General features: G+C 39.1%; 1 protein-coding gene across 1 annotated transcript in view; it reads left to right on the top strand.

The window, feature by feature from the left end:
* Asah2 (N-acylsphingosine amidohydrolase 2) overlaps positions 1–20,898 on the top strand; it is a 118,495-nt gene extending 97,597 nt beyond the window's left edge. Inside the window, exons 21-24 of the mRNA NM_018830.1 lie at positions 1,714–1,860; positions 10,143–10,202; positions 13,454–13,542; positions 18,597–20,898. Coding sequence (NP_061300.1) covers positions 1,714–1,860; positions 10,143–10,202; positions 13,454–13,542; positions 18,597–18,786 — 486 coding nt within the window. The 3' untranslated portion in view covers positions 18,787–20,898. The remainder of the gene's footprint in view (positions 1–1,713; positions 1,861–10,142; positions 10,203–13,453; positions 13,543–18,596) is intronic.
* The last annotated feature ends 254 nt before the right edge of the window (positions 20,899–21,152 follow it).

The raw sequence follows: 21,152 nt of genomic DNA, 5'->3' as shown, positions 1-21,152 counted from the left end.
TAATTAAAGTCCCTTATATTGAAAAGTCTCCTTTAGGACATACTTATTTATATAGCTGTACTTGTGGTACAGATAGTTAGTTGACAAGTGAGACAGAGAGTTTAAAATAATAAATTAATAATAAAATAATAATAATAATAAAAAATAATAAGCAAATCTGTATGTAGTGCATGTAGAATTTATAATAGTAAGTATATTACTTGCCAAATAATAGCTTTATAATAGTAAAAGCTGTGAAGTTATGGCATAGTAAGGACAGCAAACCCTTTAAAGAAACAGGATGCATATACTGGATTGAAACAGATGATACTTATGTGACCAACTCAGGCAATTTCCTACAATTCGATAGCTGCCTATTGTATTTGAAATTTCAGTACAATCTGGAGACGTGAACATACTTTCTTACTTTTTTTTTAACCCATAGTGCCCCTCTGAATTTTAGACCTAGTCCTTTGCCTCATGGAAACTTGGTTCTTGGTCTATGTTATGGCCATTTGTTTTAAGACTGACTATGGGGTCTTGAAAACCAACTGAGTATATTCAATTCTGTCTTCTTGCCTGCAGAGTAAGAATGACAGTACGCCCCCCATACCATGTGCAACTATAAAAACTAACAATCCAACATTAACATTAAGGAACATTAAATATACATCAAGGGCTATTGAAACAAAGAGATTGTTATTTTGATGCCCCCATTAAAGTAGCTGAATCTTGTGGAAAACATTATATTGGTCAGGATACGGCTGATCTTAAATTTTTAATAAAGATATATTTATTATATTATTTAGCACAGATTTGGGACTAGGAGAGGACCTTAGCTATGACTTTGGGTAAAAGATTACCCACCATTTGAATCAAGCATGTTGATACTTGCCTGTAGCCTTGGTACTCAAGATACTAGGGTAGGAGTATCCCAGTTCAGGGTAGCCTTGTCTGTGTAGCAAGTTCCAGGTAAGCCCAAGTAACATTGATAAGATTTGTGACAAGACTCCACTTCTACTGTTAACTAACCAATCAAAGTAACATCTTAGAAGCTGGAGCTATAGCTCATATTTGCAAACATACTTTTCAGAGTTTGACCCTTAGCACCTGAACAGAAAAGCAAGGCTATATCTGCACTGTACTCTTGTAATCCCAGTACTGGGGATACAGAGACAGGAGGACCCCAGGGCCTTGTTTATAAGCTACTTAGCTGAATCAGTGGTAGACACCTGTCACAATAACCAAGATATGTAGTACTTGAATAGGAATGACATTTAATATTGACTCTGACATGCATATGCCCTTGAACATGTATATGCAAACGTATATCACACTCATTATTGAAAATAAGCATAATTGCAGTATCATGTCATGAAGTTATAGCATGTGGTAGATCACTACCCTGAACCACACAGGGAAAACGATGGCTGCCTAGAATCTAACTTGAGTAGTCTGCATTTGCTTTCTGATCTCTGGATTATACCAGCCAGCTTAGCAAAGCAACTACCTTCAACTAAAACATTCTTCTATCAAAAAATTAAAATTACAAACATTTAGGCTCTCATTTTAGGAACGTGCCTCACATTTTGCTAAGTGTTGTTCGTTTTCAGAGGGCCGGTGTGTAAATATGTGTGTCTCCTTTAATGAGGGCATTTCTTGGGCTATGAGTGGGGTGGGGAATGTGACTTCATCTCCATTGTGCGTTTCTTTAACAAATGTTCTCTGTTTCAGGACACAGTAGCCAACATGAGCAGTGGTCCCGAGCCTCCATTCTTCAAAAATCTAATAGCTTCACTTATTCCTAATATTGCGGATAGAGCACCAATTGGCAAACATTTTGGGGATGTCTTGCAGCCAGCAAAACCTGAATACAGAGTGGTAAGACTTACAGGAAAGTCTCTGAATGCTTTAAGAATTTGCTTCTTGAGGGAAAAGGAAAGACATCATCACCTGCTTTTAGTGGTTCCATATCACTGCTTCAGCAATGGCCATGTTGACAGTGCCACAGGCTAGCCTCAGCAATGGTGATGCTGACAGTGCCACAGGCTAGCCTCAGCAATGGTGATGCTGACAGTGCCACAGGCTAGCTTCAGCAATGGTGATGTTGACAGTACCACAGGCTAGCTTCAGCAATGGTGATGTTGACAGTACCACAGGCTAGCTTCATCAATGATGATGCTGACAGTACCACAGGCTAGCTTCAGCAATGGTGATGTTGACAGTGCCACAGGCTAGCTTCAGCAATGGTGATGTTGACAGTACCATAGGCTAGCCTCAGCAATGATGATGCTTATATCTGTTTCTGTCTTTGCAGAGGGGACTGGGAAGCACTGCGTTCTCCCCTGGTGGTTAGCAACATAAAATTGAATTTCCAAAATGCAAGTTAGATTGTTTTTATTAAATATATAGTCTAAGATCTGTGCACAGGAGTTAGGCCAAGCTGTCTTTTAGATCCAGGAATAGGAAAGTCGCAACAGTGAAGCAGAACCTGCACCGCTAGTTTATTCTGATTTTGTGGTCTGCATTCTTGCTGAATAATGTATTAATTCCAGCAGGTTTTCTCTTCTCCCCCGCCTTCAGGATTTCTATATTTATTATATAATCAGCAAATGAATTTGACTTATTCATTTCTAGATTTCTCTTTTTTTTTTCCAATGAAGCGTGACTAAGCTTCGTAGTCATGCTTCATCAATTACTGCATGATCTGGAACGTAGTGTCAGTTTCTTACTGTTCTGATAAGACAGCTGAGAGAGCAACTGCAGACACACATATCAGTTAATTCTCTGACTGTGGTGACAAGATGTCTGATAAGAACAGTCCGAGGATGGAGGAGTAGGTTTTTGACTCACAAATGGAGGATGCAATCCATCATGGTGGGTGGGGGGGACCATGGCAGTAGGCATGTGAGGCAGCTGGTCACACTGCCTCCCTAGTCAGAAACAGAGAGGCAAATGCTTGTCTACTCACCTTTTCCTTTGTCTTTAGTCCAGTATTCTAGCTCATGGGGTAGTGCCACTCAAACTAGAGTAAGACTCCCATCATCAACTTACTCTCTCTGGAGTGTCTTCATAAAGACTCCAGATGTGTGGTTCTCATCTCACCAAGTGGTGGGGAGAGTTAAACATCACGGCCATGAAGAGGACTTGTTCTGACTCATTGTCTCAGCTTTCAAACCTCATTGCTTGGCTCCCTTGCTCTGGGATTATACATAGTGAGGTAGAACAGCATGAAGGAAGGGTGTGTGACGGGGGAACTCTTCCCACCCATGGTGGCTAGGAAGTATAGAAAAACCTAGGGATGGGCCAGGGACAAGATATGGTCCTCAAAATGTACACTTCCAGTGACCTTCTTTTTCAACCAGGTCTTATCCCTTAAGGAACCATTCAGTGTAAGTTCATAGTAGATAAAAAGGAATAAACCTATAGTTGAAGCTAGTGCCCTCATAATTCTGTCATCTCAGAACAGTTCTAACCCCTGGAATCGCAGCCTTCACTACAGTAACCACAGTGGAAGGGAGGACACATCGTATTTAAACCATAAGAACTCTGGATTTGTGAGACTTAGTAGTCTTGTCTTGTTTCTGATCTTAGGAGGTGGGTATTCAGGTTTCCTCTCCCTCTCTCTCTCTCTCTCTCTCTCTCTCTCTCTCTCTCTCTCTCTCTCTCTCTCTCTCTCTCTCTCCCCCTACCCCTAATCTCATGTGTGTGTGTGTACATGAGTATGTGTGTAGCAGTGTGAATGTATGCTACATGTGCAGGGGTACCCACAGATCACAGAAGTGGGTGTCAGTTCCTTAGAGCTAGAGTTATAGGTAGCCATGAGCCATCAAACACCAGTCTTCTGTAAGAGAAGGAATTGCTCTTAAGTGTACATTCCATGTACTACCTTCAATATGACACACTTGTCAGGAGTTTAGTAGACAACAACTTAAATCAGGTCAAGACAGTTGTATTTCATACTCAGCATGCTGGTAGGCTTTTTTTGGTAGCAGATGTGGGATTTTTGTGAGTGCTTTTCTGTATCACTGACAGGACCATGTAGTTTTCTTTCGTTCAGTCTATTAATATGGTATTCTGTGTTAACTGATTTTCAGATATTAAATCCTGCTGCTTCTAGTGGCTGATCTGTTCTTTGCTGTCAGCTTTGCTGACCCCACTGTTCTGGAGATTTAGACTCTTGCCAAGGAAGACAGTTTTTACCTGTTTCATGGCTTCTGGTGCCAAAGTTATAAAGGTTGAGGAGGGAGGTGTTTCCTCTTGTGTTTTCTGGTAATCTATGCAAAGAATATGAATCAGTATCTTTGACCATTTTTTGACAGCATTTTTTAAAATTATGTATTTTCTTATTTTACATTTCAAATGCTATCCCAAAAGACCCCCCTTCCCCCTCTCCCCTACGCACCTTCTCCTACTTCTTGGCCCTGGTGTTCCCCTGTCCTGAGGCATATAAAGTTCGTAAGACCAAGGGGCCTCTATTCCCAATGATGGCCGACTAGGCCATCTTCTGCTACATATTTAGCTAGAGACACGAGCTCTGGGGGTACTGGTTATTTCATATTGTTGTTCTACCAATAGGTTTGCAGACCCCTTTAGCTCCTTGGGTACTTTCTCTAGCTCCTCCATTGGGGTTAGATATGAATCAGTATCTTTGACTATTTTTTACTCATATCTGGTGGCCAAAGCAAATGGACTTGGACTTTTCTTCATGGCCAACACTTTTTATGAAAGCTTTCAGTTTGCATAAGGAATAATGAGTTTCATCACAACATTCGTGTGCATTTTGTCTGAGATAGAGTTCAATTGCTGTGATAAAGCATCATGTCTAAAAGCCACTTAGGGAGGAAAGGGGTTTATTTCATTTTATAGCTTGAAGTCCATCATCCAGGGAAGGCCGTGCAGAAGCTTGAGGCAGGAATTCATGCACAGGGCATGAAGGAGTGTGGCTTACTTATTTGCTCCACCTGACTTGCTCAGTTTGTTTTCTTATATGCTCCCCAAGTCCACCTGACTAGGGATGGCACAAGAGACAGTGGGCAAGACCCTATCATATCGATCATTAGTCAAGAACATGCCCTCTAGACCTGCCTACAAGCCAGTCCTGTGGAGGCAGCTTCCTGGTTGCTTCTCTTTTTTCCAGATGTCCCTAGCTTGTGTCACGTTGGGCAAAACTAGCCAGTCCACATGTACATATAGCTACTTCTCTGCCTGGCTTCTGCTGTGCCCCCTCCTGAGTCCCCTTAGTCTCACAAAACGTTCCTGGTCTGTTTTTAGCACATATGTTTAAGTCTAGAGAAAACAGGCCAAACTTGCTTATCACCCCCAACATCCTCTCTTTACCTCTGCCTTCACTCTACAAATATTCCTTATCCCATCCTTGGAATTGAAGGCCATACAGATTATATATTTTCATGCATATTCATCTTCTTTCAATTTTTAATATTATATTTTTGGTTAGCATACAAAGAAATGGGTTTCATTTCTATATTTTCATACACACACATACACACACACACACACACACACACACACACACACACACACACACACACTGTTATATTTTGTTCTTATTTGCTCCCTACTTCCCTCCTCTGGCTTGTCTTTCCAAATGTAGAGCTTGTAGATTTCCTCGTTAGGCTAATGTGTCTCTGCTAAGTGCCTTGGGCATCACATTCCAACGTCCAACCCCAGCCTCAATCCCAACTGAGTTGATACAACAAAATATTCATGAGACAAAATACACAAACTGGGGCTAGAATAAAGAATAAAAGCTTGTGTGGCCCATGATTAGACAGAGTTTAGTCAAGGCTGGAGCCTGGTGGTGCTAATTTTTGTCTGTCTCTGTGTTGTATAAATTTGTTTTTGAAATAATTTTATCAGCATGCAATGAGATGAGGAGGTATGAAGGTAAGAGGAGGTGAGAACAAGGGAGAGTTGTAGACCAGGCAATGCCATCAAAGCAGAAAGAGGAATGTTGGGGGAAAGAAGGGCTCAGGAGTAAGAGGATCTGGGGACAGGGATTATGGGGTGAACAGAGACAATTAATATATAAATTATATATATAATTATGTATATATATATATATGTATGTATATAATTTGTAACATTATCACAGAGAAACCTAGCTCATACCTATTTTAAACCCCATAGTTTTTTCTACTTTCATGTCACAATGTCAGATATGTATTTACATGTGTTGAATCTATACCCACATGTGAAGCAAAGCACACCACGATTGTCTTTCTGAGTCTTGCTTCTTTTGTTTAATTCAGTGATCATCAGTTCTATTACATCTCCTGTAAATTTAATTCTCCTTCATAGTGACATAAACTTCTATCGGGTTACATCTGTTAATGAGCATAAAGGATGGTTTCCTATCTTAGCTCTTGTCCATAGTCCTGCAATAGTATAGATATGCAAATATTTTTCTGGTTTGCTGTGCTAATTAGTTTTTGTCACATTGACATAAACTATGTCACCTGGGAAGAGGGAACCTTAACTGCAGAGTTTTCCTTCATCTTGAATTGGCTTATGAGTATGTTTGTGGGGCACTTTCTTGGTTAATGATTAATGTGGAGGGAGTCCACTGTGAATGGCGTCATTCCTAAGCAAGCTGCCCTGGCTTGTATTAGAAAGCAGGCTGAGCAAGCCATGGGGAGCAAGCATCACTTTTCCACACTTTCTGCTTCAGTTCCCGACTCCAGGTTGCTGCTTTGAGTTTCCACTCTAAATTGCTCTAATGGTGGACTATGAAGTGAAAGTTTGAACCCCTTCTTCCTGAGGTAGTTTTTGGTCAGTGATTTACCACAGCAATAGAGAAGCAAGCTGGGCCATTGCTGACTTGGGATCCTTCATGTATATGTCCAGGGGTGGTAAAGCTGGATCATCTCATAGCCCCAGCCTTAGTTTCTGAGCAGTCTCAGTACTGATTTATATATTGGCTGCCTATGTGTGCATGCCCAATAGCAGGTGAGATGGGTTTCTCTTCCCCCAATTCTTGCCAGCAGTGGCTGTTGCTGGTTTAGTAACCAGTCCAACTGGCATGAGATAAAATCTCAATGTGGTTTTATGCATTTCTCTGACTGCTAATGATATTGAGTACAATATTTCTAGAGCAGTTTTCCTTCTTCCTTTCAGAACATTCTGGTCTACTCTTTAGCTCATTTATTGATTAGATGATTTGATTTTTGGTATTTAATTTCTGGAATTCTTCTATAGAGCCTAGATATGACTACAGAGTCAGATCTCGTGATGACTAATGTTAATTGTCAAATTTGAAAGAATTTAGAATCACCTAGGAGATGGGCCTCTGTGAATCCCCGTGGAAAATCATCTGGATCATGTTAATTGATGTAAAACCCAGCTTTTCTTTCTCTGATTTTAAACTTACTTACATACTGTATGTATGTATGTATGTATGTATGTATGTATGTATGTATGTATAGGAACTAGACATGTATTTTAGGAGAGACTAGTGTGGTATAATTCCCGGTAAAGTTTATCATTGAGGCATATAGTTCTACAAGCTTTTCTACTTCAATTAAATTCATTATTCAGTAATTTCATATGTGTCTAGAATGCATTCCAATTGTTCACACCCCACTGTCTCTTTATTTATTTATTTATTTATCATGTATTTTCCTCAATTACATTTCCAATGCTATCCCAAAAGTCCCCCATACCCTCCCCCCCCACTTCCCTACCCATCCATTCCCATTTTTTGGCCCTGGCGTTCCCCTGTACTGGGGCATATAAAGTTTGTGTGTCCAATGGGCCTCTCTTTCCAGTGATGGCTGATTAGGCCATCTTTTGATACACATGTAGCTAGAGTCAAGAGCTCCGGGGTACTGGTTAGTTCATAAAGTTGTTCCATCTATAGGGTTGCAGGTCCCTTTAGCTCCTTGGGTACTTTCTCTAGCTCCTCCATTGGGAGCCCTGTGATCCATCCAATAGCTGACTGTGAGCATCCACTTCTGTGTTTGCTAGGCCCCAGCATAGTCTCTCAAGAGACAGCTATATCTGGGTTCTTTCAGCAAAATCTTGCTAGTGTATGCAATGGTGTCAGCGTTTGGAAGCTGATTATGGGGTGGATCCCTAGATATGGCAGTCTCTAGATGGTTCATCCTTTTGTCACAGCTCTTATCTCCTTCCCACTCATGCCCATGGTGCCCCTCCCTGAAGGTCCTTTCCTATGCTTGTGTGTTTTTTGTTGTTGTTGTTTGATGTCCCACTGAGTTTAATTAGCACCATCTATGTGATCATGGATATAGAATTAGACAACAGATCCTGTTGGACACGCCAGTGGGTATATATCTGAAGATAAAGACTGATCATCACCCAGTCAATAAATAAATAGCCACTGGTTTAGAAGGAATGCGTGGGCCCTGTGAGAACCCACCCATTTCTCAATTGACAGTTGGCAGGTCCAGTCTTGTGCAGGTCCAGTGCGGCTCACAAGTCCACATTGCAATGGCTATGTCATACCCTGAAAATAGCATTCCACAGTCTCTTCCCTATCTTCTGGCTCTTACATTCTTTCTACCACTCCTTCTGCAATATTACATGAACCTTCCTGGGAAAGGTATAAATATCCTCTTTACAGCTAAGAACTCAGCTGTTTCTTTTTTTGTTTGTTTGTTTTTTGTTTTTGTTTTGTTTGTTTGTTTTGTTTTATTTTGTTTTGTTGTTTTTGTTTTTGTCTCAGCACCTTGAGCAGCCAAGACTTTGCCATACACCAGTCATTGTATAGAGAGGCTTCTCTGATTAAAACTAAGAGAAGCACTTGTCTATGCTTACTTACATCAGTGTTCTTGAAAGCAGTTTGACACACTGTCAATCTCGATGGTAGGCATGAACATTTTGGGGGAAGAGGATCCAGGTCTGTATAAAATGAAGAAAGAGAGGGGTTGAAGCGAAGATACAGCAGTGAGGAGTGTGCACTTCTCTTCTAGGGGCCATGAGTTTGGTTTCCAGCACCCATGACTGGTGACTCACAGCCACTTATAACTCCAGTTCCAGAGGAACTGAAGGCATCTAGCCTCTGTAGGCACCTACTCACATGCAGAGGGACAGACAAATAGACAGGCAGACAGGTAGGCAGACACACACACACACACACACACACACACACACACACTCACAATTAAAAATGAAATAAATCTTTAAGGAACCTCAGAGTGAATTGTGAGCCAGAGCAGGCTCTTTCTCCCTAAGGCTGTTTCTGTCCCATTATTTTATCATAGGAATAGGAAAAGAAACTAAGATAGCTATACAGTTGGCAAAGATTTGTTGCATCCTGTAAATGCCTCTTTACTCTGTGGATGGTTTTCTTTGCTGTACAGAAGAAACTTTCTAATTTCCTGCAATCTCATTTGTTAGTTTTGGGATTATTTCCTGTGCTGTTGGAGGTCTTTTGAGGCTGCCTTTTCTCCAGTTAATATGTTGACACCTTTGTCAATGATTGGGTGACTCTAGTTGTGTGTGTTTACTTCTGATTCCTCTGTGGTCTATGTGTCTATTTTAAGACAGGGCTCTCTCTGCAATATAAGTTGAAGCCATTTTCACGTGTTGTCACATTGAAAATTATAGCTCTGGATCTTAATTTGTTAGAATCTGCCTGTCTTAGTCAGGGTTTCTATTCCTGCACAAACATCATGACCAAGAAGCAAGCTTACATTTCTACATTGCTGTTCATCACTGAAAGAAGTCAGGACTGGAACTCAAGCAGGTCAGGAAGCAGGAGCTGATGCAGAGGCCATGGAGGGATGTTCTTTACTGGCTTGCTTCCCCTGGCTTGCTCAGCCTGCTCTCTTATAGAACCAAGACTACCAGCCCAGAGATGGCACCACCCACAAGGGGCCTTTCCCCCTTGATCACTAATTGAGAAAATGCCTTACAGCTGGATCTCATGGAGGCATTTCCTCAACTGAAGCTCCTTTCTCTGTGATAACTCCAGCTGTGTCAAGTTGACACAAAACTAGCCAGTATACTGCCAAAGTCAAATTCTTTGGATCTAATTCTTAACAAACTTAGAGGGAATCGCTTAATGAAATAGTGTGGAATGTGTACAGCATCTAGGGTGTTGGAACATAGCGCAGACAGTGCTTCCAATCTGAATAGAGAGGCTTAATCTAGACTTAATTCAATGCCGTTTTTATTTCCAGGGAGAAGTGGTTGAAGTTATATTTGTAGGCGCTAACCCAAAGAATTCAGCAGAGAACCAGGTGAGCATCGCTGTCTTCCACGTTTATACCAAGTTTCCCTTCATTTTACAGGAGACATCGCACATCCAAACATATATCAGGTTTTTTTTCTTTTTCTTTATTTGTGGAGGTGGGAAAATGTTCAGTGGGTACAGCTAGGGTGGAATTGGATGTAGAGATCAGAGCCCATGAAGATTTAATCAACTTCTTCTAGTGCCACATATAGAATAACTCCTCCATGACTACACTGCTTCCCCAGAAGTTATAAATTCAGAGACATTCTCATTTACATATTTAAATTTAGAACTTACTAAGTTTGTTAACTTATTGAAAGGGCCAAAAAAAAAAAAAAAAGGACATGGTTTCCCTGCCTTTTGGGGGACTTTCTAACCCCTCCAGCATTGCTCCCCAACTCTTGTGTTAAGATGGGATCACACACTGGAGCCTGCCCTGAGGTTCTGGCCCATCTGCTGTTTGTTATTTTACATTAATTATCCATTTTCATGTTCTTTACTCTTGGCACAATAAAATGTTTATTTATTAATCTTGAAAAACATATGGCCAATGTAAAAACAAACAGCATATTTAGAAAACAGAACATGCAAGTGCCTCTCTTCCCATAAACCTATTTTAGAGTTATTATTGTTAATAATTTATTATAAGACATATCTTTTTTTGCTTTTATTATATATTACACACACACACATATTATGTCTAGAAATGAGATAAGTTTAATTTTCTGTAATTTCCTTAGAATTGTCTTATGTCCAAACAAGCAATAAATAACAGCACAGGTTCTGTCTACAAAATCTGAGCAAACAGATACAGTGGCACAGATTTGTAATCCCATTTATTGGGAAGCAGAGGTGAGATGTCAATAGTTGAATGCCAGCCATCGCCAGATACAGTGGCACAAGTTTGTTATCCCAGAACTTGGGAAGTAGAGGTGAGATATCACTATTTAGATGCCAGCTACTGCTATATGTCAACATTGACTTACAAACTAAGGAATTTAGATGGCAAAGTGACGCAATTTGTAAATACGTTTGTTACCAAGCCTGAGGAAGCTGAGTTCACTCCCAGAAATCCACATAGAGGAAGGAGAGACTCCACGTTCACAAGCTGTCCTCTGGCCTTGACATGAGTTCTGTGGCATGCACACACCTCTCACACTATGGACTCAATAACATAAATAAAGTAAACACATGCTTTAAAGGGCTAAACAAAGTAAAAGGAGATAACAAACCATGACCACAAACTCCCTACAAAGTTTGAAGAAACATTTTAGAGGAAAGCGGGTATATGGAATATGGAAGTGTCCTTTTGCTTGCTTACTTCCTCTTACTGAGGATGTAGACATTAAATTGTGATTCTCCTTAGGGTCCAAAATCACTTATAATCCAAAGTGTTTTCTTCCCAAATGAGCTGCGTCGTTTCTGTCTATTCAAATGTCGTTACTTCCATGGTAGACTTGTGGCAATATAATATCGTCGCATATAAGGTTTGGGAGAAGTGTTCTAATGTTTGGGCAGTCAGTATACACCTGTAGCCAGGCCCCACCAGACCATTTGCATGCTCGTAACACTGCTTTCTGAAGACATCGAAATGCTGTATCAAACCCAACATCCACAGGGGACTTTCATCGCCATTGTGAGAGCAGGATGATAATAGCATGGTAATGAGAGGAGATTTCATTTCTCACAAAACTCTGAAATGGTACAAAACAATGTCTAGAGCTCTTTGATCATCTGCAAACATCAATTATTATCTCCAGTTGCTGAACAACTGTAGTCTACAAGTATTAGTCTAGATGCTTTGTATATGCTGTTACACGCATCTAATTGAGTCTTCACTGCTATCCAGTAGCTTTTCTTATTGTCCTTACTTTGTGCATAAGGAAACTCAGTGGCAGAACATTCAATTTGTAGTAAATTGTACCTGTAAGAGATTATGATAGGGAGGTAGGGAAAAGTTAACCACAAGCTTTGTCCCTGATAGTTTGGAGACCTAAGTATATTTTCCAATCTGTATTCTAGAGTTAGTTATTAGGGAACTTCATACTTACTACTTCATCTGATCCCTCTCACTCAATGCCATTATGCCCTGAATGTGCAGAAACAGATCTCTTGATTAGCCATCGTGATTATGAGCCGGTTTTTATTAAAGTATTGTGTATCGATCGAATGATTGGAGAACTGTTTTAAACAATGATTGACCAAAATATAAATAAGTAATCCATTTATCGAAGTTATATGAAGACTTGTAAATGGCAGGTATAAAGGGTTGTGAAGAGTAACTTAGGCACAGCTCCTATTTGTGTGTGCGTTCATGTCGATGTGTACACACATGTGAGCTGTGGGCACATGCACATGGAGGCCAAAGACCAACATTGACTCTCTCCTTCCTTTGCTCTCTATTTATTTATTTTTTGAGACAGAGTTTCTCACTGAACTTGGAGCCTTAAGGTGGCTAGCCGGTGAGCTTTGGGGGTCCCCTGTCTCCACCCTCCCAGCACAGGGACGATAGGCACCTCTGCCATGTGCATGTGGGCTCTGTGCATCTGAACTCTGGTCCTTGTGTTCCCCCAGCAAGCAACTGATCCATCTCCACTGCCCCACAATGCCTACCTTTAAGGGAGGCAGCCTAAATGTCTTGATAGTAGTGGACACATGGCCATTTTTATTTATTAATTTGTCATATTATTCAAATCTCTCCTGTATTTGAGGCTGGACTCTTGGTCTGAAACCAATGCTTTATTAGTTATCTTTCAGTATAGAAACACAATCTGTTTATGTTATAGTTTCTAGGCATCTATTATTAGTAGAGGTGTCTTTAGAACCCTAGGACAGGGGCAATTTATGAGTTTTTTTACCTTTTTGACTGAGGAAGGCATGGCAACTAATAATTCAGTTATCCAAAGGCAGAGTTGAAGTCCCATTCCCTTGCTGATTAGAGAAAATCTTTCACTCTTAATCTTGACTTAAATCTTTTTAAAATCGCATTTCATGTTGAATTTCTTCTCAGCTCTAATTTGCTGTGAACACCATAATTATGCTTTTTTAAAATTCCTAAACTTCCATTTTATTTGAGGGAGGGTAAACTGTTATTCTGAAGACACTGAATACAGGGGTTATCTAGTTATTTGGGTAAAATCCTTGTGTGTGCTCACAGCAGCAGGCATGACTGGATTGCTGTGTATCAAGGAGAGACAGTGCAGACCGGACCTCCCTCTAACTGCTTGAGCTTGATAAGTGGTGTTAATTGTATTTCAGACCCATCAAACCTTCCTCACTGTGGAGAAATACGAGGACTCTGTAGCTGACTGGCAGATAATGTATAACGATGCCTCCTGGGAGACGAGGTAAACATGTCTATTGATCATTTGTCTTGGAAGCTTAGAAAACAGTTGCTTCACAATGTAGGAAGGACAAACTAAAAGACTTCTCAATACATAATATTAATCATACCAAATTCCCAAGGCTCCTTCTGGCCACATTTAACAGATTTATTAGGCCTCATTTTGACTGTCTTGACTGGAAGCAGCATAGTGCAGCTTTCTTTAGGATTAGGTACTAATGGGGTGTTAGCTGCCATTCTTTGGCTTTATTTCAGTGGTGTAGTAGGTGGAATCTAGATTCTGGCACATAGTAAGAAGGTGCCATATCTCTGAGCTATGGCCCCAGACAAGCTTCCATGAACTTCAGTTTTCCCTGGTCACAGGGATTCCTGGAAAGACTAGCCAGCCTTTTTGTAAACCGGTTGAGAAGTGAGCTGGGTGAAGGAGTTGAGATGATTCTGTAGAATTCATTGTAGAGGTCCATTGTACCTCCTTGCTTAGGTTTACTCCTATATATTTTATTTCCTTTGACTCTCTTGTGTATATGGGAGTGTGTTTGTGATCTCTTTCTCAGCATGTATTGGTGGTATTTAGAAAAGCTTTTAGATTTTCCTAAGTTGATTTTTGTATACTGCCACGTGGCTGAAATTGTTGATTGTTTTGAGAAGGTATCTTGTGAAATCTCTTTTGGCATCTCTTATGTAACATAGCATATCATCTACAAGGAGGAATAACTTGACTCCCTTCCCCACGCCCGTATGTACTTATGTAATTTCTCTCTCTTCCTCATTGCTCTAACTAGTGGTTAGAGCATGATATTGAAAGCGGGTTGGAAGAGTGGGCAGCCCTTTCTCATGCTTGATTTTAGTGGAATCGTTTCAAGTTCTCTCCATTTAGGATGATGTCCGCTGTGAATTTGTCATATATAGCCTTTATTATGTTGAGGTATGTTCTCCTGGTACTTCTTTCTCTAGGATTTTTATCAGGAGGTATGTTCATTTTTGTCAAAGGCATGTTCGGTATCTATTGAGATGATCATGCCTTTTTGTCTTTAAGTTTATTTATGTGATTGATTATATTTATTGACTTATGCTAGGTATGATTAACCATTCCTGCATCTTGGGGATAAAGCCAACTTGATTGTTGTGGATAATCTTTTTGATATGTGTCTATATTTGGTTTGTAGTGTTTTACCAAGGATTTAAAACATCTATGTTCACCAGGGATACTGTTTTCATTTGTTTCATTGTGTCTTTATCTGTTTTTGGTATTAGCATGATGCTGACGTCTTAGAAGGAGTTTGGGAGGTGTCTTAGTTAGAGGGTTTTACTGCTGTGAACAGACACCATGACCAAGGCAGCTTTTATAAGTACAACATTTAATTGGAGCTTGCATACAGGTTCAGAGGTTCAGTCCATTATCATCAAGATGGGAGCATGACAGGTTCCAGGCAGGCATGGCACAGGAAGAGCCAAGAGTTTCACATGTTGTTCTGAAGACATACAAGGGAAGACTGGCATCCTCCAGAAGCTCTCAAAAAAACCTCACTCCCACAGTGACATACTTCCTCCAGCAAGGCCACACCTCTAAATCGTGCATCTCCCTGGGCCAAACATATTCAAACCACCTTAGGAGGGATCCTTCTTTTTCTGTTTTTGTTTTTAGTTTTTTGAAGTGTTTGAGAAGGATTTGATGTAGATCTTTAATATAGGATTCTGCTGGCCCTGGACCTTCCTTTTTTAGTTGGAAGGCATGTTATTATTCTTTTCATCACTTCATTATTTTGCATCTGTTTAAATTCTTGAGCTCTTCTTAAATTAGTTTAATTTTGGTGATTTTACCAAATCTAGAAATTTGTCCTTTTTTTTTTCCATTTCATAACTCAGTAGAGTACAGATTTTCAAGTATTCTTCCCTTAGAATATTCTGAATTCCTTTGGTGTCTATTGCAATGCTTCCTTGTTCATTTCTAAATGTTAATTTTGATCCTTCCATCCATCCTTCCTTTCTTCCTCCTCCCTCCCTTCTTTTGGTTGTTGATCTTGTTTATCTTCTCAAAGAATCAGCTTTTAGATTTGTTGACTTTTTTGTTTGTTTGTTTCCATTTAGTGTCAGTCCTTGCTTTTATTATTTCTTGCCATCTAAGTGGGTTTGGGTTTGTTCCTGCTTTTCCAAATATTTGACATTCACCATTAAGTCATTTATTTGTACTCTTTCTATTTTGTTGTTGTTTTCCTTTTGTGAGACAGGGTTTCTCTATGTAGCTCAGGCCATCCTGGAACTCACTATGTAGACCAGGCCAGCCTCATGCTCACATAGATCCATGTGCCTGTGCCTGTTATGTGCTGGGATTAAAGGTGTGCACCACTATTGCCAGATTGATTCATATATTATGTAAATGTAGATAATGTAGATACTTTTAATGTGTCCTAGAGTTTTTGTTGTGTTTCATTTTCCATTAGTTGCAGATATTTGTGCTGGGATTAAAGGTGTGCACCACTATTGCCCGATTGATTCATATATTATGTAAATGTAGATAATGTAGATACTTTTAATGTGTCCTAGAGTTTTTGTTGTGTTTCATTTTCCATTAGTTGCAGATATTTAAATTTTTTTCTTTTTTTCTTTTTCTTTGACACATTCATCAAGCAGAAATAAGTTATTTAATCTCCATGAATTGTGCACTTACTGGAGACTTGTTGCACTGTCTGTTAACTGTTACCACATTGTGGTTATCTAGAATACATGGCAATATGACAACTTTAATGAATTTGTTAAGATTGGATTTGCATCCCAATATTTGGTCTGTTTTAGAGAAACTTCCATGGGATACTGAGAAGAGTGTTTAATCTATGGTGTGTCTATGGAATATTCTGTAGATATTCATTAGGTTTATTTGATGAATGATGCCATTTAATTCTGATATTTTTCTTTTCTTTTCGTCCTTCTCTTCTCTTCTCTTCTCTTCTCTTCTCTTCTCTTCTCTTCTCTTCTCTTCTCTTCTTTTCTTTCGGTACAGGTGGCTTGTCTACTAGGGACACTATTAAAATTGCCACCTAGTATTTGTTTGTTGTTAATCTGTGTATTTAATTCCAATTCTATGATTTTTTTTAAAGTTAGATGGACTAGAATTTGGTACATACAAATTTAAAATTATAATGTCTTCTTGGTTAGTCATTCTCTCGATTAGAATCAAGGGTCCTTATTTATTTCTTCTGGTTAGTTTTAGCACAGAGTCTATTTTTACGGACACTATGAAAGAATTGCTTGCTTGATTTCCATGTCCCATATGCTTGGAAATGTTTTTTTCATCTATTAACTTTAAAGATAAGACGAGTTTTTTTAATAGACAACAGAAAGATGAATTTTGTTTCTTAATTGGTTCAGCCAGGCTGTCTTGTGACTGAAGAGTTAAGCCATTAATAGTTAAAGTTATTGTTGAATGGTGTGTGTTGATTGTATAGTATCATTTTGTTGTTTTTTTTGTTGGCTGTGCTATTAAATATAATTCCTATATCAGTAATTATAACCTTATCTGTTCTCTTTCTACAGTCTCTTGGCTATGATTATTCCTCTCTTGAATCTGAAGTATTGCTTCTGGTATTCTGTTTAGGATTGGTTTAGTGAACAAGAGCCTTTTAGTATTTTAGAAAGGTTTTCTTTCTCCATTCTTCTATGGCAGATAGATTTTTCTGGGTATAGTAGTCTAGGTTGGTAGTTATAGTCTTTAGACTTGGAATGCATTGCTTCATACTTTTCTGGTTCTTGAAGTTTGCATTGTGAAATTTGAGGTTGTACAGCTAGGGTTTCCTTTATATTTCACTAGTGTGTTTTTTTCCCTTGCATCTTTTAATGCTCACCTTTTGATTCTTGTATTAATGTTTGAACAATGATATGCCATAATGAGTTTCTTTACTGGTCTTGTATATTTTCTGTTCTGTGTGCTTTTTCTAGCTATATCACTGTGTCTTTCCTTAGTCTGGGGAAGTTTTCTTTTATTATCTTGTTGAACATCATGGCTATTCCATTGACCTGAAATTCTCTTCATCTATGCCTACAATTTGAAAATGTGTTCTTTTTCTGGTATTCCATAGTTTTTGATTGCCCTTTCCTCCTTTTTTCATTTACTTTGTTAGTGTAGTCTAATACCTTTACCTTCAAGTCCTAAAATTCTATATCATGCTTGATCCATTCATTCAACTAGTAAAGTTTCCTTTGAGTTTTTCCTTGGGTTATTCAGATTATTATCAGATGCATCTCCATCTTTAGCTTGAGTTCTCTTTCATGTTACTATATATTTATTGAATTCAGCATTGATGTCCTGGATTGTCTTCATTATTTGTGTGTGTGTTTTGAGCATCACTTAGGCACCCATTCTCTAAGTTCTTTGGTTTGTTTCTTTGTGTTTTCTTTAAAGTCTTTGAGTTCTTGGATGAAGTTAATGATTGTTCTTCAAACATTGTATCTTGAGGATTACCCATGTAATTATCATTGGAGAACACTTCTATAGGACTGCTGGATTTCAGAGAAGGACAAACTGTCTTGCTCTTTCACATTGATTGTGTATTTGTGATGAGACCTGGGCATGTGGACTTCTTCAGTTGGTTTTATGTCTAATGTGGACACAAGCAGGCTGGGACAGAGCATAGGATGTGCAAGCTGGGCCGATCCTGAAAGTGGTCCATAGTGCAGGTATGATAGAATCCATAGTGCAGGTAGATAGGTCCATAGTGCAGGTATGATAGAATCAAGTAGTAGGAGGGGAACTGGGACTCATGCACATTCTTTCCAAAGCTTGGGGATTATGGGCCAGATGTATGTGGCTGTCTAGACTAGGCTGAGGCATTAGGTGTGGGACTCAGGGTACATTTGGGGACTGAAGAAGATGTTAGAAGAGTGAACTTACTTAGCAAGGCCCTGGCATAAGGTGGGCACTGCAAACTGGGCCACTAGGTTAAATGTTGTATATCGGGAGGTTGAACTCATCTGGTAGGTAAGAGCTTGCATTCAGGATTAAAAATTACACATTTTAAAGAGCAATGTTGTATTTTTTTATTATTATTTGTTTTCTATTAACAGGTTTTATTGGCACAAAGGAATACTGGGTCTGAGCAATGCAACAATATACTGGCATATTCCAGATACTGCCTACCCTGGAATCTACAGAATAAGATATTTTGGACACAATCGGAAGCAGGAACTTCTGAAACCCGCTGTCATACTAGCATTTGAAGGAATTTCTTCTCCTTTTGAAGTTGTCACTACTTAGTGAAAAGTTGACAGATATTGAAGAAAAGCTTTTCTCTGTGCACATTATAGAGTGAATTCACACAAATGTGAACTGCCAGTTTAATTTCTGTAATTGTCTCTGTTTGGGGGACAGGTCATTTATTGCTAATGGGACAGAGGTATGTGTTTGTGTTGTTGTATGATTATGAGTATGCATGCTAACAGGAAGAGAGAGGGAGGAGGGAGGGAGGAGGGGGAGGGAGGGAAGAAAGGAGGGAGAGAGAGAGTGAGAGAATGAGAGAGAGAGTGAGAGAGAAAGAGTTATTAGTGAGCAAGAGAATATGAGAGAAGGGCCACTGACAACCAAATACCTTGTGATCTTTATCCTAAAGCATGATTTTCCTTGAAGCTCTGTGGTTGTTTAAGAGATAATTCCCTCTAATATGAAATCCCTGAAATATAATGACAGTATTTGAAGATATGTGAATAATGTTTATCCTATTTATTTATAGACTTACTAAATGAGAACACTAGAGAACTTTCTAGAAGTCCTCTAGAATGATACTTGATTTTACAGAGAGGAAAAGGAGCTTTGATTCTCTTTAGGTTAGAATAAGGTTAGTATATTTTTCCCTAGTCATATTTACAAAATACCATGTAACTTTACTACAAATATTTGAGCCCAGCTAAAATATACCCAGAAAATTAGCATACCAGTTTTGTTTTGTTTTATTTTGTTTTTGCATCCAAACAAGCATAGTCCTTCTGATAAGTCACTTTAGAATGGATCTGCCTGGCTCAGGGTTATTGTTCATGCTCAGATCATTTCCGCAATTACCTCCAGAGTCCAACTATGCGAATGTCACTTGCAGTGCTTTGATTTATGCCTTGTATTCCTCAAAGTGTCCTTATCCTGCTAAGTCACACCTCTTCCTCCCAGCATTTACTCTAAATGATTTTTAATGTTTTCGCCAATCAAATGTACCTCACATTACAAAGCTTTGCCTTGAATGTAGATTTTTAAAACAAAAGTGTTAAGGCTGGAAATGTAGTTATCAAAGAGGAAGTTTTAAATGTATCTGTTCTTTTATCAGCTACTCCCTCCCTCATGGCTCCCTTGAATCACTGAATAGTTATTTAAACCCACATATCCAATATGGTACTCATTCCTGGGTCTTCACAATTACAGACATCATATCGAAATGATTGGGCTGACAATTCCTTTGAAGGACAAAGTAAATATTTAATGAGAAATATAGATTCTGGAGAGGCATTTGAAAATCACAAATGTTACGCCTCCATTTCCTGTTTTCCAGGCTGGGTGTTCTGATTTGGGAGGAAAGCAGCCCCAAATAATTTTTAAATATGAATCTGAAAATAATGTTTTAGAAATTATGATCTCGACAGTCTAATTAATGAGAATTGTCTGAAAGTCCTAGCTGCATTTAAAATTATGTAAGTTAACTAAAGCCAATTTTTGAACCCCAGTCATAATTGTGTAGGTAGGTAAAAAGAGCATTTTAGGAGGAAACCGAACTTCATTTCAAGACTGAATCTGTTTTAAAAGAACAATAGTGGTAAGGTAAATCTTCATTTATTTCCCTATGGTTTACCTATTTAAACATCGAAGATTGAATCAAAAGGCACCTGGAGCATATTTTGGTAACTCCATTTCCCACTTGGTAGTTCTATGGATGCTAACTGCTGAAGAATAAACTGATCGGGATTTTCAAGGGTTGTGAACATGTCTCCTGATGGGAATACCGTATTAAGTATAAAGGTTCAAAATAGTTGATCTCAAAACTATACACACACACACAATATATATATATATACACACACACACATGTACACACACACACACATGCACATACACATGGTATTGTTTAAAATTTATTTCTCATGACTTAGAACAATATAAGGATTATACAAGGATTCATTTCCCACCATCATTCCTCCCAGTGAAGCTTTTCTCAAAGTCTGAGTAGGAGTTTCTCCTTTCTCACTGGTAACTATCCCACAGTGGCCATTACATCACTAGTAATCGGTGTGCCCAGCCCTGCATGGAAATAAATCACAGAAACATAATTTCCCAGTAGACTTAGTCTCTTCAAGCCTGTGTGCTTCTAGTGTATAAAATCTGTAAAAAAAACAAAAAACAAAAAAACAACCAGGTCCCTGCATTATCCAACCATAGTGACTTACTTGCGCATAAAGGAACCTCACTAGGTAACTGATATGGCCAGTTCATCTAAAGTCACAGATCTTGTTTGTGTCTCTGCCTGGAAATAGCTTCATGGAGCCAAAATACATGGAGGAACCTCTGGAAAAGGGCGCTGAATGTGGAAAGTGTTTGGCTGTGTTGGTGAGAGCACTGTTTCTGAGAAGGGTTTGTTTATCATGTCC

The sequence above is a fragment of the Mus musculus genome, chromosome 19 (genome assembly GCF_000001635.26).
Source record: "Mus musculus strain C57BL/6J chromosome 19, GRCm38.p6 C57BL/6J".
NCBI lineage: Eukaryota > Metazoa > Chordata > Mammalia > Rodentia > Muridae > Mus > Mus musculus.
This window is presented reverse-complemented; position numbering and strand designations above follow the sequence as displayed.